Here is a 19,656-nt window from a genome sequence, read left to right on the forward strand (position 1 = left end):
TCGCCCCACTCACCCCACCGCCGGCTTCCTATGACCCCGCTCCACTGCCCTCGCACTCCCTTCTAAGCTACATTCGGCTTATAAGGCTTCAGCTTATTTTCCTGATATTCATCACATCCGTTGCCGAGAAATTAATGGCGCCTGTCTCATATTGCCAGTACACCCCCTCCTCCCAGCCCAGGTCCTGCAGCATCGCCCCACTTGTGCCACCACCAGCTTCCTATGACCAAGCTCCACCACCCCAGCGCCACCAGTAAGCTACATCTGGCTTGTAAGACCATTTCCCCTACAATTTTTGGGAAAAAAGTGCATTTTATAATCCAAAAAATACAGTACTTTATAGAAGAATTTTCAGCAGTTTCATTATCATAACAGAGTGATGTAAGACATTTATACACATCTGATAATCTAAGATCCACCTTTAATAAAAGGAGATATCACAACTCCCCCTCTCACCCTCTCTATACAATGACCTTTGCACATGCTCATTAGATTCTTAAGTACAAAAACTCAGGGTCTGAGTCAGTCAATTGTGGCTCAAGTACATGTGGATTTGTTTTAAAGAAGTCTACAATTGCTAAAATGGCGCAACAAGTGTAGTAGGCGAGCTCAATCATTCCAGACTCCAGAATTCTTCAGTTTTCGGCTTTATTCCCATGATGAGTATTTGGTGCCATTTTTATGCTACAGAAATACTCACTTGGACTTGGAGGGAAATTTCAACCCCCCGTTGAGACACACAGAATGATTCTAGCAATTAGATTTATTTATAAAGTATTCCAGAATTTATAATAGGAAATGATAAAAGTAATCTTTTCATTGAAACATTTCATTGACTATGAGTCCGCGTTAGGGTTTGGCATTGCTGCCCAGGAGACAGATTTATCCTTCGCACATTCAGATCGGTGGCAAAGGTCCGTGCTTTCTGATAATAGTAAAGGGATTTTTCTCGGTCAACTAGAAAATTATGGTAGATAACGGCAAGCCGGGTATAAATCTTCAACTGGGATTTCTTGTTGCCTAAATCCATTGCAGCGGCCAGAGCGAGGTGATAGTATCCAGCGGCATCATAGGGATCCTACAATACACAACAGGATTAGCATAGGTCACAACCTGACCTTATAACAAAAGATATCATTCACACCTAGCCAGGTATAGGAATACTGCAACTTGATAAGATCTATAGGGGCAGAATTACACTGATGAGCAAAAGGGTAACAATGTTTTGAAGTTTTGAGTTTTAGGCTCCATATCTCAGCTTTGACCATGAGACGACCTTCATTTTATAGACAATCATCTTGGCTATCTCATACATAAATTTGACTTGCAGCTATTTAGCATATGATTAATTATGCAGATTCTTGTCACGTCACTGCATTGTTACTGTTTTGCTCCTGGTGGTGGAAAGATCTGTTTTCCTCTATACTGCAAATTAAAATCTAATAACACACTGAGCTATTAGGGAATGAGAGATTAGGTTGATTCCCAAGTGAAAGGTCAATGGTTCGAATCGAGGAGCAGCCATGAAGAAAATCTCCTGAGAAAAGAGAAACAGCATCATCCAGCTCATCGATAGCGGACTCTTGGTCAAGAAAATTGCCAAACTGCATCATGTGCGGACATGACAGTAGGAAGAATACGAAATGAATCCATCCGTGCATTCAAAAGCCAAGAGGTGGACGTCCAGGCAAAATATTGGAGTCACCAAGTCGCTCATCACAAGGTAAATCAGGTCTGGTGCAACAAACACGGCCAGCACTAGTGGCAGCTCGTATGCTTCATAATAGTGAGATCACAGACGTCCATGCAAGTATTGTGCAACACACATTACACAAGTCTGGAATGGTGAAGAACCCTCCACTTCAATATCGTCGTAAGAAAAGTTCCAGAAAGACACTCACCACTGACTTGTTCAGGATCCTGCTCTCAGAATTCTTGAATGTGGAGACCAGACCGCCCATCAGCCACCAATGGGCAATAATAAGTCCAAAAAAAGTTAATGGCTAAAACCACAACAGGGTGAAATGCCTTAACTAGGACTGCCTCCTTTGACCATTTTATGGGATTATTAGGCACATTCTCTTTTTTTAGACTTATCGTCATAAGAAACATCAGCTTGAGTTTGCAAAGAAGTATGAAAAGTGGATTGTAGTAGATTTTAAACGGGTGATTTGGAGCGATGAGATGAAAGTCAATAGATGAGGATCTCATGGTGCAAATGGATCTGGAAGAAACAAGGGAAAAAGGGGCTAACGGATCGAGAAATTGAAGGAACTGTGAAGAAGCCTGATGATATGGGGTTGTTTCACAGCCAAAGGCGTTGGATACTTGACGAGGATCGATGATGGTCTCAATGCTGAACTATATGTGAGTATCCTACAAGATGAGTTACTTCGTATAATCGAGTAGTATGGGTATGAAAAGGTCGACATAGTGTTCCAGCTGGACAACGACCCGAAGCATACACTGAGATTGGAGAAGAAATGGTTCAATGACAATGAAGTGGAGGTGCTGGATTGTCCCCACAGTCCCCAGACCTCTACCCAATTCAACATTTGTGGAGAGATTTGAATAAAACGCTGTATACATACCCAAGTGAGCCAACCAGTATACACCAACATTGGGAACGTGTAGCAGAGACCTAGGTTCAGATTTCGGACGAGACATGCTTGAAGTGGATCAAGAGCCCAGAAGGAGTCAGGCAGTATTAAAAGCCAAAGGTGGATTTACAAAATACTAACAAAATAATAAAATTTAAAATGTATATTTTAGGAGCAAAACAGTAACAATGCAGTGACATGACAAGAATCTGCAAGTGTTTGTAATGATACATAACTCAGCTCTGCCGTATCTCTACACAGTAGCTGCAGCAAGTAGAGAAGGGCGTGTTCTTTTCTCCCCTGCATGATGTGTCCTGGCTATGATTGGTCACCCTCATACAGAGAAAGAAGTATACATTCCAGAGTAAGTTCTCATTTATTAGGGCCCTCACCTTCAGGTCATAAAATATGATGTCTCCTAAGACCAGGTACACCTTCATGTAGTAAACAGCCTCCTCTTCTAGCTCCAGGGGTGATGAGCAGAGTGACAAAGCCTTCAGGTAGAAATGTTCAGAGAGTTCGGACTGATTCAGGTGGCTGTAAATCCCAGCCAGTCTGTGATAGGAGACCCTTTCATTCAGCTGATTCCCTGTAATGGCAGATGCAGATATCTACTAGTATTAACTAGAAGCTTACTATTATCATGATTCATAAAATTAGTCATTCAGGAATTACATCTCGAGATGTAAAAAAAATAATTGGAAATAGATGCCAGCTTTCTACCATAAACAGTGCCACACCTGTGTACAGGTCATGGCTGGTATTGCAGCTCAGTTACATTAAAATTAACATGATACAGCTGAAATGTTGCACAGAGTCAGAGGACACGGTGGTGTTTTTGGAAGAATGCAGCTATATTTTCTAAACTTCTACAACACATTTAACTTTAAAGGGGTTGTCCACCATTGGGGACATATTTTTCTTATTTAAAATTGATATATTTTTGGCTAAAAATCATTAATTTACTACTGGCTCTAACTAGGCTCTAACTAAAAATTTGCACCGTTTGCCTTTTATAGCCTCTATGTTACACTATCTATTACTCGCTGCAAAATGAGTTATCTGAGAATCTGTCATTGAGCTCGTTCTGAAGGTAAAATGGGAGAGTTTCTAACTTTCTAAATGTCTTTTATATTTGAGCTGCTCACAACTGATTTTTGACCACAGACCACATCAAAGTTCAATGTGCTGTGAAACAAAGAACCTGTAAAAGCAAAATGGTGCAAAATTATTATTGAAACCAACTCCTTTGAAACTTAGTAATATTGGAATGTATTATACATGAGCTCGCTGCAGTAAAATACCCCAATTATAAATAATAGGTGCATCCTTTTAATAGATTTTGCGCACGTTTGGTCTGTCCGCGTGGCAGAAAATGAAAATTCTGCCAGGTATTAGCTGATGTCAATTTCTGCTGTAGTTTACACCAGTAAGATTGCTAAGTCTGCAATTTTTAGAAAATCTTTAGAAAAGTGGCACCAAGGTCATCATTTTTTCCGCATGCCAAATATTGCGACTTTTTGGGAACTGAAAACTGTCATAGACGAAATGATACTCCCCACCTCAACTGCGGTTTAGTTCCATGGAATTTTCAAGATAGCTGCTTGCTGTCACTGAACTGCAACTTTCTAGTATACAGTGCCTACAAGTAGTATTCAACCCCCTGCAGATTTAGCAGGTTTACACATTTGGAATTAACTTGGCATTGTGACATTTGGACTGTAGATCAGCCTGGAAGTGTGAAATGCACTGCAGCAAAAAAGAATGTTATTTCTTTTTTTTTTTTTTTTTTTTTAAATTGTGAAAAGTTTATTCAGAGGGTCATTTATTATTCAACCCCTCAAACCACCAGAATTCTGTTTGGTTCCGCTAAAGTATTAAGAAGTATTTCAGGCACAAAGAACAATGAGCTTCACATGTTTGGATTAATTATCTCTTTTTCCAGCCTTTTCTGACTAATTAAGACCTTCCCCAAACTTGTGAACAGCACTCATACTTGGTCAACATGGGAAAGACAAAGAAGCATTCCAAGGCCATCAGAGACAAGATCGTGGAGGGTCACAAGGCTGGCAAGGGGTACAAAACCCTTTCCAAGGAGTTGGGCCTATCTGTCTCCACTGTTGGGAGCATCATCCGGAAGTGGAAGGCTTATGGAACTACTGTTAGCCTTCCACGGCCTGGACAGCCTTTGAAAGTTTCCACCCGTGCCGAGGCAAGGCTTGTCCGAAGAGTCAAGGCTAACCCAAGGACGACAAGGAAGGAGCTCCAGGAACATCTCATGGCAGTGGGGACATTGGTTTCAGTCAATACCATAAGTAACGTACTCCACCGCAATGGTCTCCGTTCCAGACGAGCCCGTAAGGTACCTTTACTTTCAAAGCGTCATGTCAAGGCTCGTCTACAGTTTGCTCATGATCACTTGGAGGACTCTGAGACAGACTGGTTCAAGGTTCTCTGGTCTGATGAGACCAAGATCGAGATCTTTGGTGCCAACCACACACGTGACGTTTGGAGACTGGATGGCACTGCATACGACCCCAAGAATACCATCCCTACAGTCAAGCATGGTGGTGGCAGCATCATGCTGTGGGGCTGTTTCTCAGCCAAGGGGCCTGGCCATCTGGTCCGCATCCATGGGAAGATGGATAGCACGGCCTACCTGGAGATTTTGGCCAAGAACCTCCGCTCCTCCATCAAGGATCTTAAGATGGGTCGTCATTTCATCTTCCAACAAGACAACGACCCAAAGCACACAGCCAAGAAAACCAAGGCCTGGTTCAAGAGGGAAAAAATCAAGGTGTTGCAGTGGCCTAGTCAGTCTCCTGACCTTAACCCAATTGAAAACTTGTGGAAGGAGCTCAAGATTAAAATCCACATGAGACACCCAAAGAACCTAGATAACTTGGAGAAGATCTGCATGGAGGAGTGGGCCAAGATAACTCCAGAGACCTGTGCCGGCCTGATCAGGTCTTATAAAAGACGATTATTAGCTGTAATTGCAAACAAGGGTTATTCCACAAAATATTAAACCTAGGGGTTGAATAATAATTGACCCACACTTTTATGTTGAAAATGTATTAAAATTTAACTGAGCAACATAACTTGTTGGTTTGTAAGATTTATGCATCTGTTAATAAACCCTGCTCTTGTTTGAAGTTTGCAGGCTCTAACTTATTTGCATCTTATCAAACCTGCTAAATCTGCAGGGGGTTAAAGACTACTTGTAGGCACTGTACACCTAGAGGCTAAAACCCCAAAGCTGCATTTGCCGACATTGTACAACATTTACTTTGACTTGCTTTACCTACACGTACACACTGTAGCTCTAGCCGGAGATGTCAATTGAATCCCACGGTACCTATGCCAGATCTGTAACAGTCGCTGACCTACTGTGTTCTATTTATAAGAGTCTCCTTTATTTGTTAGAGGGTATTTGTGCTGTATATCTAGCCAGTTAATTCCAGAGACCTATAACAATTAATTCAGATATCAGATTTATTAGATCTATACAGGTATACATCCTCTGGATGTAGACAATAATGTCTCCATTCAGTGACAGAAAACAGAGATCTTGAAAATTATTATTTATATATATATATTTTTTTTTTTTTTTTAGGAAAGATTAGTATATGTTTGTTCCAGGTATCTGTAAATCCACTTAAAGGGCATTTGTCACTTTCCATTAATATATAATTTGTTTTACCTTATGTAAATGGTGCTGTTCTCCTGAGTCCGGTGATTTTTTCTTTTTATTCTACTCGTCTCCATTCAGGAGATATGACCTCTTCTTCCTGGTATGTAAATCAAATCTTTTTTACCCCACAAAGGGCATGGCAGTGAAGAACACGCCCACAGAGTAGAGCTGAGTGCCACACCCCCTTCGATAACAATACTAGATTTACAGACGGGGAAGAAGGAGTCATATCTCAGGAATGGAAGGGAGTAGGAACTAAGGAAAAACAACGCCGGATTCAGGAGAACAGTGGCTTTTATGGCAAGTGACAGTAATTTTTTTTTGTTACTATTCCTCCTAACTTCCTCATACACATGCACGTTCAATTTGACTGAGCGTGCCTGTGTTGTCAATGGGGAGCTGGGAAAAGACTGCTTCTATCCACCTCTTTATCTTTCCTGAGAACACAACGATCAGGCATGATAAAATTCAACATGCCCGATATATCTTACCAGAACATCATCTGTCGATATAGAGTTGGAAGGCCCCTATACTCATGGAACTTGTGATTTTTACCTAAATTGACACTCAGGACCAGAGCCATTTTCGCATGTTCCAGGGCTTCCTCATAGTGTTTCATGCTCATCAGTATCTCTGTCAGTTTATTACTCAGCCGTAGTTCAGCCGTCGCATTCTCTGTCTTCACAGCAAGCGGCAGAGCGCAGTCCTGAATGGTAAGGAACAAAGAAAGGGTCAAATTCATTATTGTGTTTGCACCATTTTTTTGTCTCATTTCTGGTGTTTATTTTGCCTGTCTTTGATTTGCACAAATTTATTCCATTAATTGATGTTTGTTTATGTGTTCACCTGGGGTTTTTTATGTTCATCATTGTGAGAGTGGGGTTTCTGTTTTCCAGAACATGGAGTAAATGCGCCATTATGGAGAATTTGTCAACAAAAACCACAAGACAATAAAAGAAGTGACTTAAAAAAATATAAATGATAAATATATAAAAAATGTGGACATTCTCATACTTATTCTGTGTGTGTATATATATATATATATATGTCTATCTATATATATATATATATATATATATATATATATATATATATATATATATATATATATATACAGTATATATATATATATATACACACACATATATATATATATATATATATATATACACACACACACACACACATACATATATATATATATATATATATATATATATACACATACATATATATACATATACATATATATATATATTTATATATATATATATATATATATATATATACACATACAGGGTGGTCCACAAGTAGGTGGACAGTATGTGTGATAGGGTTATCAAACGTGGTGTAAAGTGAAACTTACTCAGTTGCCCTTAGCAACCAATCAGATTCCGCCTTTCATTTTTCAAAGAGTCTGTGAAGAGTGAAAAGTGGAATCTGATTGGTTGCTACGGGCAACTGAGTCAGTTTCACTTTACACCATGTTTGCTAACCCTATTACACATACTGTCCACCTACTTTTGGACCACCCTGTATGTATATATATATATATATATATACAATGTCCCACCACTCACTAGCCATAAGGATGGGGGTTGTCCATCTTTGAGACATTCTTTATTTATTGGAATGTCTGTATTTGGTGCTAAAATCATTTAAAATCATTTTTGCAATTGGATTTCATTTTGTTTTAAGTTACACCATTTGGCTCTTACATGCTCTTTGTATTCTTGCACATTTAACTTTGATGTGGTCGTAAATCAGCTGAGAAGAGCCTAGTATAATAAGAGTTATAAACTCCCCATCAGACCATCATAGCGAGCTGACTGACAGATTTTCTTTTAACTCAGTCTACAGACAGCAAAAATTATGACGAAAGACAAATCCTGGAGAGTGACGCGTTTTGGAGTGGAAACTCCTTCTTCAGGACAATCACAAAGGAGTGTAACACAGAGGCTGTACAAAGCCAAAGGTGCACATTTTTTAATGATGCCCAATTGCAAAAATGATATTTAGTCCCAATTACAAGCATTTAAATAAAAACAATGTCCCCCAAAGGTGGAAAACCCATTTAATTGACTTGATTTTACGTGTTTGACTTTAGTTTTTGATGATATTTTAAGAAGAATAAGGTAATTAATTCTCTTATGTATCCTGTGGTTGCTGAATATTCACCTGTTTTGCAAAATTGTAATAAAATGCTTGTGTTGCATTGTGCTATGGAGATGACATAGAAGAGGTTTGAGCATCTAAGTTTGAGCATCTAAGAAAGTAACAATCGTCAAAATTGCAAAATAACAGTTATGTAAAAGCTGAATAGAAACTATTATAATAAAAGTATTTTACATTGGATATGATATCACTAAGCTAGGGTCCCCCAATCTCATAATGGGCAACTTTTAGCATCCAGAAAATGTTATATGTGTGACTCTGAACATGCCCCTTTTATATTTTACACCCCTGCACACCCTTTTCTGGCCACTCTGCGCCAATGTTCTGCCTCGGAGAGCAAAAAATGTTACTGTCACGGCCGTCTCTCTGCATTTAGAGAATTGAGACAGGATCTGGGCCAGAGACTCTTTGCCATCTGAGATTCTGCATATTCAACATATTTCCCTTTCCTTTGGTGCTGAAAGGGTTAATGTCAGTTTTACTATCCAGCAGCTTCTGACTCCTGATCTCAGGTGGCTCAGTGGTGACCACTTCCTTCCACTCTATATGTTCACATCTCCCAGTAGAGGGCACGGGTTATTCTGTTTCATTCTGTAGCTGGGCCAGGAAGTGGAAGGAACTGCTGAGCCCTTTTGTTGTTGGGAACAGTGTAGGCTGCAGTCCTGGTGTCTGACAGCAGCCGTGAAGTTGAACCTTACCCTTTGTAGTTTGCCCTGTCTGTTGTATCTTCCCTTCATGTTTTTTTAGTGCAGCGATGGGACTAGCGATCCTCACATGTCAGCTCACTAGCCAGGGTTATCACAGGGCTTCCTAGGGTTTCAGGTATTCTGATCGGCGACAGGTGCGGAACCTGTAGAGGGCTTGGTAGGATACAGGGTGCAGTTCAGCTGCATATGAGTACAAGAGATGTAAAATCATCCCCCTCCCTAGTGCTAGGGCCCACCGTTGTTAAAGTGTCCCCGGTGTACCTCTTGTTTGTTGTGATGACCCCTTTGACTGTTGTGTGTCCCGTCATGCGCAGAACCTTCCCCAAGTCTGTGCGTGACAGTTACAGAATCACTGATTTCCGGAAATGTTTTGACTGTACCCAGGACATCTAAAGACTACTTTGGAAATCCAGAAAGCCCACCCCCCCTTGTTCCAGATGCCTTTGTGACCCTCTCATAGGGTTTGCAACTATGATCTATCAATGTTGAACACATAAAAATTGGAAAAGTAAGTGATCGAGGTGGTTTAGAATGAGGCCTGAATATCAATGCCAATATTTCAGAAACTGACAACCTTATGGAGAGTATATACAAAAAATGGTTTGATAAAGGAAACACATATAGCAAAAGTAAAGAAAGGGATCAGAGGAATATATCAGGATTCTTAAAGGGATTTTCTAGTTTTGGTTTGTTAAAAAAAATCAAACTAACTCTGCTTACTCACTCTCCCCAGGTCCAGCGATGAGTCTCCACAGCTACTCCTGGTGTCTATTCACATCTGCAGCTCTAACATTACGAATGTTGACGAGACTGTAGCCAATAATTGAGCTCAGTGGCTGTGCCAAAATTGACGGCAGAAGTTACTTTGAGCCATGGAGCTCACTCAATGCTGTCAGTGCGGCACCTGATTCCAGTCTAGAGTATTAGACGTCACGTTTCCTCTGTTTACAAAGGAAAGTTGCATTTTTGGGTGTCTACATAGACTTCCGTGGACAAAAATAAGTGTATGTGTGACGCCCCTGAGTCTTCAGGCGCCAGAAGGTACTGCACCTCACCCGAGGTGTGGTGCTCATCTCGGATACGGAGGAGGTCGTCACCGGAAACCACTACCAAAACACAAATCCAACACATAACACGGGGGTTCTGTCACTGGGACCAGGCTAGGGTAGGTGCTGGGGTGGCCATCATGAGGTATGGGACCTCTTGCCCACTAGTTCAGGAATGTGGGAGGTGGGGCTTCCACAGGGGAAGTTAGGCGCAATCCCACACACAATTCAGTCAGAAGTTAGCTTCGGGCGCAGCTGCATCTGGACGGACTTAAGGAACAGAGCAAGAAAGGACACGGATAGTTCAGGACCCGTGGTCTGGAACTGTGAGCTTGACCCGGGTTCTTAGGAATGAAGGCACCCGTGACCCGTTCCACAGCCCTGGAGCTGGGGTAGAGGGAAACCATTGAAAGGAGATGCATAGAAGGAACCACCGGCCTAGACCTTTGAAGTATCCGGGATCGGCTGAAGCCCATCACAGCGTAGTCCAGTACTCCAACGGCAGTGTGTGACCAGTGAGTAAAGAACTTGAACTGCACCATCTGTGTCGTCTCATCCCTGCCGGCACCCTCACCATCGCATCCCTCTGCCATAGGTGAGTACCATTACTCCCAACATCCTCCTGGGGCCTAGCTCTACCGGGGGGAGCTGAACCACCCGAGCTGCATCACCATCCACTCCAGAAGAGAGAAGCACCCGCAGTGGCGGCTCATACTGGCTGTGCACCACAGGTGGCGTCACGAACAACTACCCCCATCATCCCCAACCTTTTATTGACACCGGACGGGGTCATGGAACCGGGCGAGGTCACCGCGGCGACCCAGGAGAAGAACAACGGCCTGGTGACGAGTAACCTCCGACCCCATGAGTGCGTCATATGTGTCTCCACAATGTCTCCAATATATGACTGCTATAGGCCCCCGAAAAAAAACGTTTCATCTCTCTCAATATCTTCTATTATTGGTCTGGCAAAAAAATATCCCAGCTGTAGAACAGATAACACAGCAGTAACACAGAACAGAGTATACTAGCCCTGTAGAAGGTTGTTGCCTTATTTCTGTCACTGGCTCCATTGAAGAATATATCACCGCTGGCTTCATACAGCTGCATGCCGAGATGTGGATCCCCCGTACACAGAGCTACGTTCTGCGCTACCTGGAAGGGAAAATATTCTTCATTCATAATTCATATGTAGAAATACTAAATATATTTCTAAAGGTGCTACTGACATGAGTTTCTCACCAGATGTCGATAACATCCCATCCAATCCACACAGGCAAAGAAATCAAACCACAGATGTTGAAAAATTTAGTGATGTGTAATAAATAGAGATGGGCGAACCCGCAGATGTTCGGGTCCGATGGGTTCGGCTGTACTTTAAAAAAAAAAATCCAATTCAGGAGTGGACATGACCAAGACTTGACCCCGGACTGCAAACCCCATATAAGTCTATGGAGACCCAAACTTTAGTGCTATGAAAAGGTGTTAGTAAGGACTAGGGAGCTGCAAAGCAGAACATTATACTTGCCGAGTTTCCATGTGGCTGTCACATTGCTTCAAGGTCAGCTCATTAAACCTTATAAATATTCACTGCTTCCCCCACCCTCTGACAGCGTCTGTGATTGGTTGCAGATAGACTGCACCATAGACCCGTGCCCTTACACTAGCTATCTGGGTCTGCGAAGTGGAGTGAAAAAATAAATAATTTGACAAAATGGTATAGGGTCCCCTGTATGTTGATACCTAGATCAGATGAAGTTGGAGCTTGCAGGTCCCAACTGTGTGTTTCATCTTGACTATGTATAAAAATACAAGGTACCCTACACGGCTTTTTTAAATTATTTAAATAAATTATTAAACAAACTGGCATGGGGTTTCAACCAATTTTGTTACCTAGGAAAAATAAACCAGACAGCTGGAGGCTGGTATTCTCAGGCTGGGGAGGCTCATATTTATTGGGCCCTCCCGAGACTAAAAATAGTAGCCACAGAATTGGAGCATTCATTAGATGTGCCAATCCTGGCGCTTACCCAGCTCATCCCAATTGCCCTGGTGCGGTGGCAATCAGGGTAATACAAGGCACTGGGGATAATAATAGGATGATCGGATCTAGTGTGCACCAAAAAATAATAACAAATGGAAACACTCAGCCCATCTTCCCCTGGCAGTGATCTGTTTATGGCTGGTTGTATGTGGACGGAGACCCAATCTGCCCAATTAGTGATTTCCACTGGGGTTTAGGTCAAGTCCGAGTCCCAAACATAACTTTATGTAAAGTCGGGCTGAACCAAATTTCCAAGGGTCTGCTCATCTCTAGTGGGGACATTTTCTCACTTTTATGAAATACATCCAATAGCTATAACGCTAACACTGTTTCAGGCAAGTATTCTTGCAAAATGTTCAGAAAGATGTTTGGGCCTCTTTGTTTTGTTTTTAGCCTTCCCAATGACTTCTACTGTAAAGTATGGAGAAAACACCTGAAGCCTGGTACACTTGCTTCTTCTAAAAACTTGGCATTTTTAGAAACGTGAACCGGTAAAAAAAACCTCTCAAACGTCTGAACTTAAGAACAGCATGTTATTTTTCAATAGAAATTAATAAGGAGAGTCTTTCAAGCATTTTCTGAGCAAATTTGGCCAGATCTTCTTTGATACTTATTGTTTCTCCTGGGTCTGACAATGAATTTCTCCAGGAATAGATTTTATGGTTTTCCATCCACATCTCTCACCACTCCTACTAATCAGGTGAGAGGGGCCGGCTAATTATATCAAGGGGACATGGGTACAGGACATAATTCTAATTTCTGTCATATTTTCCCACAGGAACCACCTAATGGAAGAATATGACCACAATATTTCTGAAAGTGCTTTCCCCCCATCCTAGACACACTAAACATGACTGATTAATCCATAATTTTAGGATATTGATGACCTATTCCTTAGGATAGGTCATCAATGTCTGATCGGCCGGGGTCTGACACCCAACACCTGCACTGATCAGCTGCTCTCGGTGCAAGCCGGCAGCGGAAATGCTCAGTTCCGTAGCTACCCTGTCTTCTGATCTCCACCTCCCATTGAAATCAACAGGAGGCGGATGTGCAGTACCTGGCCGCAGCCACTATCAGTTGATGAGGCAGCTCCAGAACTGAGAATTTCTGGCTGTCTGATCAGCGAGAACAGTTGATCAGCGGGGCTGCTGAGTGTCGGACCCAGGCTGATCTGACATTGATGATCTATCCTAATGTGGGCTTTACACGAGACGACGGATCGTGTGATGCATCGTTGGGGTCACGGTTTTCGTGACGCACATCCGGCATAGCGCACGACGTCGTCTCGTGTGACACCTCTGAGTGACGCAGTATCGCTCACAAATCATGAGTCGTGTACTCGTCGTTAACTTTCATAATCTCGTTTATTTTCATGGGTGCAGGTTGTTCATCGTTTCCGTGGCATCACACGTTGCTCCGTGTGACACCACGGAAACGATGAACACAGCTTACCTGCATCCCATGGCACCCGCCGGCTTAATGGAAGGAAGGAGGTGGGCGGGATGTTTACGTCCCGCTCATCTCCGCCCCTCCGCTTCTATTGGCCGGCTGCCGTGTGACGTCGCTGTGATGCCGAACGTCCCTCCCACTTCAGGAAGTGGACGTTCGTCGCCCACAGCGAGGTCGTCCGGAAGGTAAGTGCGTGTGACGGGGGTTAAACGAGTTTGTGCGCCACGGGCAGCGATTTGCCCGTGACGCAAAAACGTCGGGGGCGGGTGCGATCGATTGTGAAATCGCACAATCAGTCGTCCCGTGTAAAGCAGGCTTAAGGATAGGCCATCAATATAAATGTAGTGGACAACCTCTTTAACGTTATATCCTCAGTGTCATACATATATAGATACCTGAATATACAGATCCACCAGCTCGTTCTGTCCCAGAATGTAGTAAATCTTCCCGGCCATTAACCAAGCATGAGCTTCTCTCTCTTTAGACTGAAGATCGATAAAAATGCCCAGACTTCTTTTGGTATATTCCAGTGCCGATCTACAGGCTCTAGACAAATGACAGGAGGACATGTTCAGCAGCCGATCACCAACGATCAATAAACTACAGGTCAACATGTGAGTTGGTTAAAACTATAGCATCATCAATTTTAGGTAAGATTTTTTCTTGTGTTATGATTTTTTTCCACATTCTTCTTCATCAACCAGGGGAAACAAATTCTTCCGCTATATATACCCACTCCTGGCTTTACTCCATGCTGGTGATAGATATTCTCTATACCGGCCACATTGAAGGAGCTTGTCTCTGCATAGCTGTGGTGTCCTTTCAGTTGCATTTGTGAAGTTTCCTGCTGAAGGAACCAAGGAGTTCTTTTTGTTGTAGCTTTCCCCACCCATTTGTCTTAACTTACCTTTTTTTGGTAGTAGTGGGACAGGTGACTTGCTGACCAACTCACTAGCCACGTTAAATTCATAGTCAGCGAGGGCGTAGGCATGTGACAATGTATGGGGGAAAGATCTTGTCTAGTGATGTTAGGGAGTTCAGGGATCAGTCATAGGTGAGTGTGAGGTACCTCTCTCCCCTCTCCCTATCGCTAGGGTCTCCCTTAGCATCTTCCCTGGTTTTTCCTCTGTGTTGCTCCGCACGCTGAGTGTTCCCTAGCCTCGGAGTGACACCTAAAGTCTGACATTATCAAAACTCTACTACCATTGCTGTATATTTTTAGACTATATTCAGATGGATTGACTTTGTCATGAATTTAGATTCGGGTTCTGTGCAAAATATTCCTGCCAAATCTGATGACAATGTGCATACCATGTAAGTGACCAGGGTTTCTACGAGTCATTCATACTAAAAAAAAAAATTCCATGTGGATTATTGACATGCCTAAAGGAACAAATGTGCCAAGGAGATAAGTAAATTGTAGATACACCATTCAGGTGAAAAAAAACTAAGCTGAAGGTGTCAGGATCATGTTATTAGAGGGTGAGGAAGGACAGGGGGTATGAAGGACAGGCAGCAGACAGGGAAGGGAATAACTAGCAAAATCCGACCCACTTATTAGATATTCTGTAGCTGCTATCAATCAAATAACAGTGCATGTCACAAACTTTACTTGCCTATATTTCATAAAGTATACATCCGATCTCACAACTAAAGGTATGTATAGAATCAGCATGATAGCACCAGTATAGCACTGGCTTTAGTTTATATATGAAAATCCTGGTGGTTGGTCCTCTTTAATTCAAACAATGTGTGTATTGCACACTTGCCAAACTCGAGTTTCATCAGCTTAATCTGGGGTGTGTCAACTTCCTATCTAATTTACAGCATCTCAAGTCAAAATATAACATCCAGAATCACTATATGATATAACATCTAACGATGGGAATGACCAATACTGACATATGCCCAATCAAACCATCCAAATGCATGTAAAGAGAAAGAAAAAAAACACAAAGAAATCGCACAAAGCTCACAAAATTCACAGAAACACTTACCATAGGAACCAAACATAATTGGAGAAACAGACAGAAAATGTACAGAATATACATAAATGCAAAGAAAACGCACACAATGCCCAAAAATTCACAGAAATGCACAGAAAACATACAAAATAAACAAGTGCACAGATAGGCACAAACGTATAAAAAATGAACAAATGTATAGAAAATGCTCAAAATGGGCATCTTATTTGTGTTTCTGTGCATTTTTTTGCATTTCTTTAGAATGTTTGTTTGTGTATATCATGTTGGTTTGGTTGATGCCCGTCATAGCTGTTATATCATTTAGTGATTCTGGATATTACATATTGACTTCAGATGCTATAAATTGATAGGGTTACTTCAAGATGTTGACATGCCCCAGATGAAGCCAATCAGGCGAAACTTGATTTGGGCAAGTGGTCCATGTTGCTCACGCGGACCTATGGCTTAGGGAATCCAACTCACCAAGTGAGCTTATAAAGAGATGTGACGCACCTGAACTAGTCAGGGTGTCACAGGGTACTGCACTCCTTTCTCTTTTGATGCAGAGCTCAACCCCCCCATGGTACTGGGATCCTAAACTTTGGTATTGCTCCATCAGCATTCAAATCCTAGCCACACCTCACACCACACCCTGTCAGATACACCAGTGGGTGGTCTAGCTGGAACAGGGCCACTCGCCTAGGGGTCAAACAGACTGGTGGTAGGTGCTGAGTCAGAACAGTGGTATACCTCAGAGAGTGAGGAGCTGGAGGGAGTTGGAGCTCCCTGGGAGATGTTGGCTAGGTTGCAGATGGTTGTCTGGGACCAGAGGAGTTGGAAACCTGGTTGCAGGGTATTGGAGAGGGGTGCCCACTTAGTTTGGGAGAATGGTTGGCACCGGAAAATCTAGTAACCGAACCAGTATCGAGCACGGCGGGGTACTGGACCCTAGATCAGGGAGTAGCTTCACGCAACTTGATAATAAACCTGTGGAGGATAGTCTCCTTATGAACTTTCCCCAAGAGCTCAGAGATTGAAAGCATCAACACAACGAGGGGGATAGAGCTTTCCAGCTTATGCGGCCCACTGAGATCCCAAGTGTCAGCCATCGAGAGCACAGCTCCTCTAACTAATCGTAGGGAGCGGGACCCCGAAAGCTTCAGGCTGAGGGGTCACTCAGAACACTCTAAATTAGTGCATGGAGGCAGGTCCAGAACCATCAGCAATACCCACGGGGATGGATTCCCAGACGAGCTCCCCCTGAAGCAGCAGAGGCACCCAGAGACTTAGTTTACTTCTGTGTCAGAGTCTGCTTAATGGTCGCACCAACATCCATAAGGCCTGAGTGAGTACGCTCTCCCCTGAATCTCCCTGCTTGGCCTGCACCACGCTCCCCTACGCCTCCACTGTCCAGAGTCCTGGGGCCTCCCCTACCCGTGGAGGGAACGTCATCTGGCTGCCCCACTCCATCTCCCCCGCGTACTCCCATCGGCAGAGGCGGTACTCACCTTACCGCGAACCACGGGTGGCGTCACGAACATTAATCCCCTGTAAATAGCCCCCTTTCATTTGAATTCTTTAAACCCATTTTAATATGCTCTGTTAGGCTATATCGAGAGTGGTCCTCTGTTGTAGATCCTTATCTCTTGGTCTGAGTGGAATGTGGTTATAAAGAACAACTCTCATTTTGGAGAATATAGCATGTCCTGCATCATACAGACAGCCTGTCACGATTCCTCTTGTGTGTCTTGGATGCAATAGATTCTGGGTGTGCTGAGCTGTTAGTATGCTAATTGACAGCTCAGTTGTCCAATCAAGGGCAGGGGCAGGTTGAGCTGATGATGTGTTCAGTGACAGCTCAGCCATCCAATCTGAGACTGGGAGGTCTTGGGTTACCAGGTGTGACCTGTTCAGTTTGATTGCCCAGCTACTTAGCAGAGCAGTCAGTCCCAGAACACTGCCAGTCTTAGCCTTTTGCTCAGTGGTGCTAGTTGGCCTCCTGTATATATGCTCTGAAAATTGATCTTTTGCTGCCTAACCTTTGACTTTATATGGCCATCCTTTACCTTGTCTCTCTGATCTGATCCGTTACGCTCCAGATATTCTCACTCCGGACCGTGACCTAACTATGCCCATGCCCTTAATCTTGACGTGATCTCCTGGTACCTCACCTGGGAACATTTGACTATCCTGTCTCACAACTTGCCCATGTAGTGGCTAGCGACACACAGCCCATTCGTGAATGTACATTGTTTCATATTCTCTTGTGATGGAGCTGTATTAACCCTAGAATGCATACCTGGGGCCTCGCAGGCCTGCTAGGTCACTTGTTTTCTATGGTAGATTTCTATGGTTGAGCGTTCTAGGGTTAAACACTGACTACAACCTTCTACAACCTTTTCTTAGCTCATTGTTGAGGGCCCCAACAGGAAAACACTTTGTGATCAGAATATTATCAAGGACTCCTAAAAAATCTGGATTGCGCAAAACATAGATCAGAACATCAAAGCCAAAAATGGAAGAGATATTGAAAATGTCTCACCGAGTTGTCCATAGCCTTTTTACTACACACTGTGGCATTACCACTATTGGTTTCTGTCCTTTTTCAGCAACACAGATCATCACAGTTACATGGTTCATAAAATACATTGATTTCTATCTCTATTGCCCTACTTACCTTTCGGTACCTAATGATAGATACAGTTGGCTAATTGTTTCGAGCACCTGACCTTCCAAAACTTTGTCAGACATTTTCTTGGCCAAGGTCAGCTGGTATTCATTGTAAATGATACACTGAGCCTCATTTACTGCAAGAGTGTTGTAAAAATGACACAGGAGCTGGACGGCACGAAGCTGACCTGACCGAAAAAGTGAAAAAGAACACTTACACATCAAAGAAATCTTCAAAAAAAGATAAGAATATGACTTTTTATTTTATGTACATCTAAGAAAGTCTACGGAGATGTAAAAAATAGATGTATGGTCTTTTAGGATTCAATGGGAATAGTCAGGGCTGTTCCAGGTTTTTGTGGGCCCTGGGCGAAAGAGCCCCAGTGTGCCCCTTTAACACATACCGCGATTCATTATTAGAATATAGAAGATGCAGGGCTGTATGTATAATATATATATATATATATATATATATATATATATATAAAAAATATATATATATGTGTATTTATATTTATATACTGTGTGTGTGTGTATATATATATATATATATATATATATATATATATATACAGTATATAAATATAAATACATATATATATATATATATATATTTTTTATATATATATATATATATATATATATCCACGTTATAAGTAATACAATTCCCATAAATATAATTCCCCCTCGTGCGCTGTCTCTCTCCCCATGCGCTCTCTCTACTTCCCTTACGCGCTCTCTCCCCTGTGCTCTCTTCTTCCCCTGTGCGGTCTCTTGTCCCCCTGTGCGGTCTCTTGTCCCCCTGTGCGGTCTCTTGTCCCCCTGTGCGGTCTCTTGTCCCCCTGTGCGGTCTCTTGTCCCCCTGTGCGGTCTCTTGTCCCCCTGTGCGGTCTCTTGTCCCCCTGTGCGGTCTCTTGTCCCCCTGTGCGGTCTCTTGTCCCCTTGTGCGGTCTCTTGTCCCCCTGTGCTGTCTCTTGTCCCCCTACACTGTGTGATGAATGCAGCATCCTTACAGCTGAGTGGTGTCCCAGCGATGCAGATCAGTGCTGATCGCCGGTGTCAGGTGACATCTCTGGTCTCTGATCCTGGGTTATTAATAATCATAAGCTAGTAGTAGTCAGGAGGCTGCACTCATCACATAGTGCAGAGAGACAGCATACAGGAGGATAGAGCGCATTGGGGAGGGGGGAGACAATTATCCGGGCGGCCGGCACCATACATCATAAAGGGCTGGGGATACTGTCGGGCAAACAGCGCTAACGGTGTCCCCGACAGCGAGTGGGCCTCCCTGTTTGTTCATAGCT

General features: G+C 42.9%; 1 protein-coding gene across 1 annotated transcript in view; it reads right to left on the minus strand.

Annotated features, from left to right (window-relative positions):
* Window positions 1-423: 423 nt before the first annotated feature.
* Window positions 424-19,656, minus strand: part of SH3TC1 (SH3 domain and tetratricopeptide repeats 1) — a 78,435-nt gene continuing 59,202 nt past the window's right edge. The window contains exons 12-17 of the mRNA XM_075333267.1: window positions 18,360-18,540; window positions 14,114-14,264; window positions 11,255-11,377; window positions 6,850-7,000; window positions 2,993-3,189; window positions 424-1,078 (exon numbers count right to left, since the gene is read on the minus strand). Of these exons, the coding sequence (XP_075189382.1) occupies window positions 830-1,078; window positions 2,993-3,189; window positions 6,850-7,000; window positions 11,255-11,377; window positions 14,114-14,264; window positions 18,360-18,540 (1,052 nt within the window). The 3' untranslated portion in view covers window positions 424-829. The remainder of the gene's footprint in view (window positions 1,079-2,992; window positions 3,190-6,849; window positions 7,001-11,254; window positions 11,378-14,113; window positions 14,265-18,359; window positions 18,541-19,656) is intronic.

This window comes from Anomaloglossus baeobatrachus, chromosome 1, assembly GCF_048569485.1.
Source record: "Anomaloglossus baeobatrachus isolate aAnoBae1 chromosome 1, aAnoBae1.hap1, whole genome shotgun sequence".
NCBI classification, from domain to species: Eukaryota; Metazoa; Chordata; class Amphibia; order Anura; family Aromobatidae; genus Anomaloglossus; species Anomaloglossus baeobatrachus.